At 36.2% G+C, this 5,282-nt stretch overlaps 1 protein-coding gene across 1 annotated transcript; it reads right to left on the reverse strand.

Annotated features, from left to right (window-relative positions):
- Window positions 1-341: 341 nt before the first annotated feature.
- Window positions 342-740, reverse strand: LOC145284583 (uncharacterized). Its single transcript, XM_080133496.1, has one exon. The coding sequence runs from the start codon at window positions 738-740 to the stop codon at window positions 342-344; it is 399 nt and encodes a 132-aa protein (XP_079989622.1).
- Between the last annotated feature and the right edge of the window lie 4,542 nt (window positions 741-5,282).

Below are 5,282 nucleotides of genomic sequence, written 5' to 3' on the forward strand. Positions count from 1 at the left end.
TAGGTGATCTTGTATCATGTATTAACTCTCACTTGTTTTATGATCCAGTGTACAAGCCTAAGACCGTATTGTTCATTAACCATATTTTTTATAGATAAAAGGTATTATGTGTGTGTGATTTCGTTCCCTATGGACTCCGAAATGGCTAGATCGATTTTTTTTTTTAATTTCACACAAATATACTTTATATGTCTGACAGTGTGCATCGGTAGGTTTTGTATTGGAATGCCCCCAATAAGTATCAAAATTCGATAATCGAAAAACTCCGATCAATGTTTGAGTTAATGGTTTCCAAACATCCATCAAATGTTTGGAAACCTTGGCGAGCTCTCAAATCTGCCCTATTCTGTGATGAAAGTCATGGCATCCTGCGCTTTTGCAGTAAGGGAAACACTGTGATACCCATTCCAGGCATCAAGAAAGGTTTTCTTTTGTCCTGGGGGTATTGTATTGACAAGCTTGATGGGAGAGGGTGTGTGGAATGTCTCCTGTCTTGTTGCTGCATTCAAATTCTGCAAATCGACCGTTCTATGTGGATTACCATCTTTTTTGGAAACTGTGATCATTCTGGAACACCATGTCATTGATGTCCCTGCTAGTACTGGTTTAATGATGTTCAGTGCTACATAAGCATCAAGCTGGGATGTTACAGCTTTTTTCCAGCGGTGAGGAACCGAGATTGGTTTGTGAACGGCTTTAGGTTGGTCCAGAAACGTGATGGTAAATGGTTCTCCAGTCATGGTCTGCAATTTTTTATGTGTACATGTGTTGAACACGTTGCTGGCAAAGTAACATTTGATCCAGTTTCCTAGGTCTTCTAGATATTCAGGTCTAGTAGAAAATGGCAGCTTGTCTGGTAGTGATGGGCAAGGCGACCTGTATGGGCATCTGCAAGGGGTTAACCTTTTGTCACTTGGCTTAGGGTTAGCCTTTGTTGTAGCTACTTGACTCCTAAGTTGCCCTGGGAAATCGTTGCCGATGACCCTTAGTTTTTTCCGTTTGCGATATATACAGGCCCTTAATTCTTGATGTATATCACTTCTGAACATGCTGTATCATCAAGTGACATCGTGGCAATTAAGGTCCCATGATGGGCAAGTTGTCATCATTTATGACGCATAAACGATGCTTAGTGTGCAGCAGATGTTTAGAGGTGCAACCGAGTTCGTTTAATATGTCCATTCCGGCTGTACATGTCTGAGCTCCCGTGTCTGTCATGGCAGTCAATTGGGCAAGTGTTTTATATGTGTATGTATTAATTGTCCAAAGTACTGGTGGGTCTTTGTATTTAATTCGAATGCGGGTGGCTCCAGCTAGCCTGGTGCGAATTGGTTGTTGGTCTATGTACCATGTAGGATTCCCTATTCTTCCTTCATTTATCTGGGCCATACAGTCATGGTTGCTATGAATGAAGAATCCTCACTCTGATCATCATTGAGGTCGTTCTCCATTATGACATTCGATGATGCCATGCCACAGCATGTACTTGAGAAGTGGTTCTTTTTGCTGCATTTGTGGCATACTTGCCCCAATTGGGATATTGTTTTTGACCTTTTGAGTATGTCTTGTGTCCACAACCCTTGCATATATCGCCATTATTTTTTGTCGTATTTAGCGGCAGAAATTTTCTTGATGATGCGACTTTGAATTGGGTGACTTGTGTAGTCTCTGTCGGTTAGAAATGGTTCATTACTCTGGCAGCAGATTCCAGAGTCAAGAGACGACTGGTTAAGTCATATAGATTTGGCAGATTTTTGCTCTAGTGGGAGATGTCTCGTAATCCAGCAATGATTTGGGACTTAATCATATCCTCAGAGAATGATGTCATGCATTGTTGGTTACTATAACAACCGCATTGTCTTTTAAAGGCACAGAGCATCGCTTGTGATTTCAGCCAGAAAATGAAAGACATAATAGTCTCCCCATCACTCTGCTTTATCACAAAGAACTGTTGAAAGTATACCTCAAGGTGGACGGTTTTCACTGGAACAGTTTTAATATCCCTGAGCAGTTGTTCTTCTGTGGTATTATTCAATGCATGCGGACCAACAAAATTAAATAGCATTTCGTTAAGGGACAAACATCATGTGGACCGTAGCTCATTTTGGATTTCAGTGGGCTCAGTGAGCCATATGATTTCCTTGTAGTGTAGCGATGCATCTTAGAGAATATAACCAATCTATTATCCGATGAGTCAGGTTCAATAATTGGTTCCATGGGTTTCATACATGAATGGTGCAACAACGGGACGGTGGCACATTGCTCAGAGGGCAAAAAACCTGCCATGAGGTTTCTAATTTGTTTTTGCATAACAAGCCATAGTTGTTGCATTTGCAAAGTCATCGGTGTGCTTCAGTATGCTTTGGAGGTTCGTTTGGGTTTGTGTTGGACATTTTGAAATATTATGAAAATTTACATCGTGCTTTGACTTACCTGTATTTTTTTTGTTTCTAACTTAGGATGAGTTGGTGTATCTTCCTTTAATTTTTGTTTTAATCCGACTTCTGACACAAGGTATAGTTAAAATATAGGAACATTACATAACGAAGAATGACAGCATGACACAAGCGTTTGGTTATTCATCTACAATGTACATGAGATCTTTTATGGACTCTGCCATAAAAGTGCACTTCTCTTCTCCACTCGTGGAGAGGTCAGGTCATGGATAGATAACTCAGCATTAAATTAAAAACTCGAACTTAATGGCTAACCTAAAGGGTCATATTTTGTCTAATTATATATAAGTTTAAATTGTTCAAAATTTGTGGTACCCCTGACCATTTACACTATTTACCTAATTAGTAATGTCAAGCATGGAATTAAGTTATAAAAATTGATATACACTTGAATTCATTTCTTATACAACAGAATAAATTTAGATCTATGGGTAGAATGCTATTCAAGAATTCACAAATTGTATAAATTGTTTCGAAAATATTTGATTTGACCATCAAATATGACTGCATTTATTGTTGTTACACGTTTTATTATTCCTTAAAAAGTTATTTTATTGCATTTACCATGAAAAACACTTGGAATTATGAACAGGACTAAAACATTCTCATTTAATACAGCAAGTTTTATGTGGTATGGGATGTTCCAAAAGTAATGCCTCATATTCTTTTAGACCATGGTCGGATAATCTTAAATGCTAAGCGTATAAGACATCTGTATCTCATAAATGCAAATTTTCTGAAAAGGGATGCTTTATTCCAGTTTGAAGCATCACATCCACCTGCTCATGCCACACATGTAAGGCATGCAATCCATGCAAGTTGTGTATAAGTGTGCACTGATTGACCATTTAAACCAAGCTCAGTGGCTGGCTACTGTTGCGAATTAAAAGAAAATGAGTGGAACAATCACTATATCTTGTAAAACACTATGTGAAATGTACAAGACATGTCACGGTTTTAATTCATTGCAATCACGAAGATGAATGAGCAAACGAATTTCATTCTGCATTATAGCCATTTACAAAAACAAAAACATCATTTCAATCCAAATGAGAAAAGAAAAATAAATTTAGTATATTTAGTTTCTTTTTTTATCTGTGTCATCATAGAATCCATGCAGTTGTATGCAATAACAGAATGTCAGCCAAACTCTTCATATATTGTGTCTCCTTAGTTCACACCTTTTACTCTTCTCTTCATCACAGTAACACATCTCGGTGGATGAGGCCTCACGTACGTATGCAAAATAACAAAGTATCAGAATTACTACATTACATTTTTATCTCCATCCTCTCTTCGTTAACACAACAAAATGGCCACCTTTTACAAATACGTCCTTACAATACTTGTCCATATCTTATCATATGAAAGCATGGCCAAGCATTCACTAGCAGTTACTTATCAGAAAGCATAGGTTCAAATTTTATAATAAACATACGTTGTCATATGCAGATAAAAATGTTCCCTCAATTTTTTTTTGTCGTCTATTTATTATAAGCCATTTATAAATATAGATTGTATTTAAATCGAGTTGTACAGAACATTGATATTTGTTGCATTACATAAATGGTATAAAATATTCAAAGAAATTTACATTCATTTTTCTAGCATATAAAAATGCATTTATTGGTGTTGATTTTTTGCTATTTCGTCTTTACTATGGAAGAACTTTGAAAGTATAGGAAGAACTGAGTAAAATAAACTAGTGTAAAAATATATCGGATATTTTTATTTTTCCATCATACTATTGAATTATAAGCGATTTTACTCACATGAACCTCCTGCTTATCTTGACCATCCACAATTTATGACCCATTAATACAACTCGAGATTAAAATGGTTTTATCTGTAGTTTTCGGGTATTTAAAGATATGGACCCTAGAGTGTTCCAGAAGCAATGTTTTATGAGACTACTAAAGATTTTTTATAAAAAGGGTCTAATAAAATCAGACATGAAAAAAGTTATTTCTGCTTGTGGAGTAAAAAAGGTCACCTGGAAATCTGTAGCATAGAAATCATTAAAAGATTGTGCCACAATTATGCATTCATTAAGTTTGTCAGAGCACATTCTGTGGAAGTACTTGTCAAACAAGCGCAGAGATGCAACATTGTGATAATGGGACAGGGTCTGAAGCTAAGTAGACAATGCAAAACCTATTATGCTAGAAACTTTTTTATTTATCAACTCTTCAAACAGGACAGGCATTCCATAATCTCTGCTTGGGAACATCATCGCCGACTCAATTTCATGTAAAAGATTTCATGTTTTGCACCCCTCTTTGGTTGTTACATCTGACTTGCACCTGTGACAATATGCAGGATTAACCTGCTCTGATTCATTTATGTTTTGTTTATAATTTCTTCGACCTCATTTAGCGTAATTGTAAGAGCGTTTGCTATTGGGCCGTTCAATCTTTGCTTGTGTCATACCAAAAATTTAAATAATGTATTTTATATGAAATAAAGACATATCAAGTAACAATATTGATCCAAAACAAGAACGAATTTCACATTATTTTGGAATTATTATAAGGAAATATTTATTTATCAACATAACTCCCATACTTCAAAATTACTTCGAACAGCTTCTTGTCAACTGATGACGTCAATCAACGGATTTGAGATGATGTGATGCTATAGGAAATTTCCAAAATCTTTCTCCAAAGTTCATCTTTCGACAAAAATTGAACACCTCCTTTATAAACTTTCATCTTTATTATTGACCAGAGCTGCTCAATTGGGTTTATATCTGGAGAATAAGGTAGCTATGCAATCAAATTTTCTCCACTAATACCTAATGACTTAAGGTAGGACATCGTAGCCTTG

The sequence above is a fragment of the Euprymna scolopes genome, chromosome 9 (genome assembly GCF_053919585.1).
Source record: "Euprymna scolopes isolate OS-2025 chromosome 9, ASM5391958v1, whole genome shotgun sequence".
NCBI lineage: Eukaryota > Metazoa > Mollusca > Cephalopoda > Sepiida > Sepiolidae > Euprymna > Euprymna scolopes.

Excerpts from the sequence above, each read along its gene's own strand:
- LOC145284583 (XM_080133496.1), bottom strand. The coding sequence starts at position 740 with ATGACTGGAGAACCATTTACCATCACGTTTCTGGACCAACCTAAAGCC.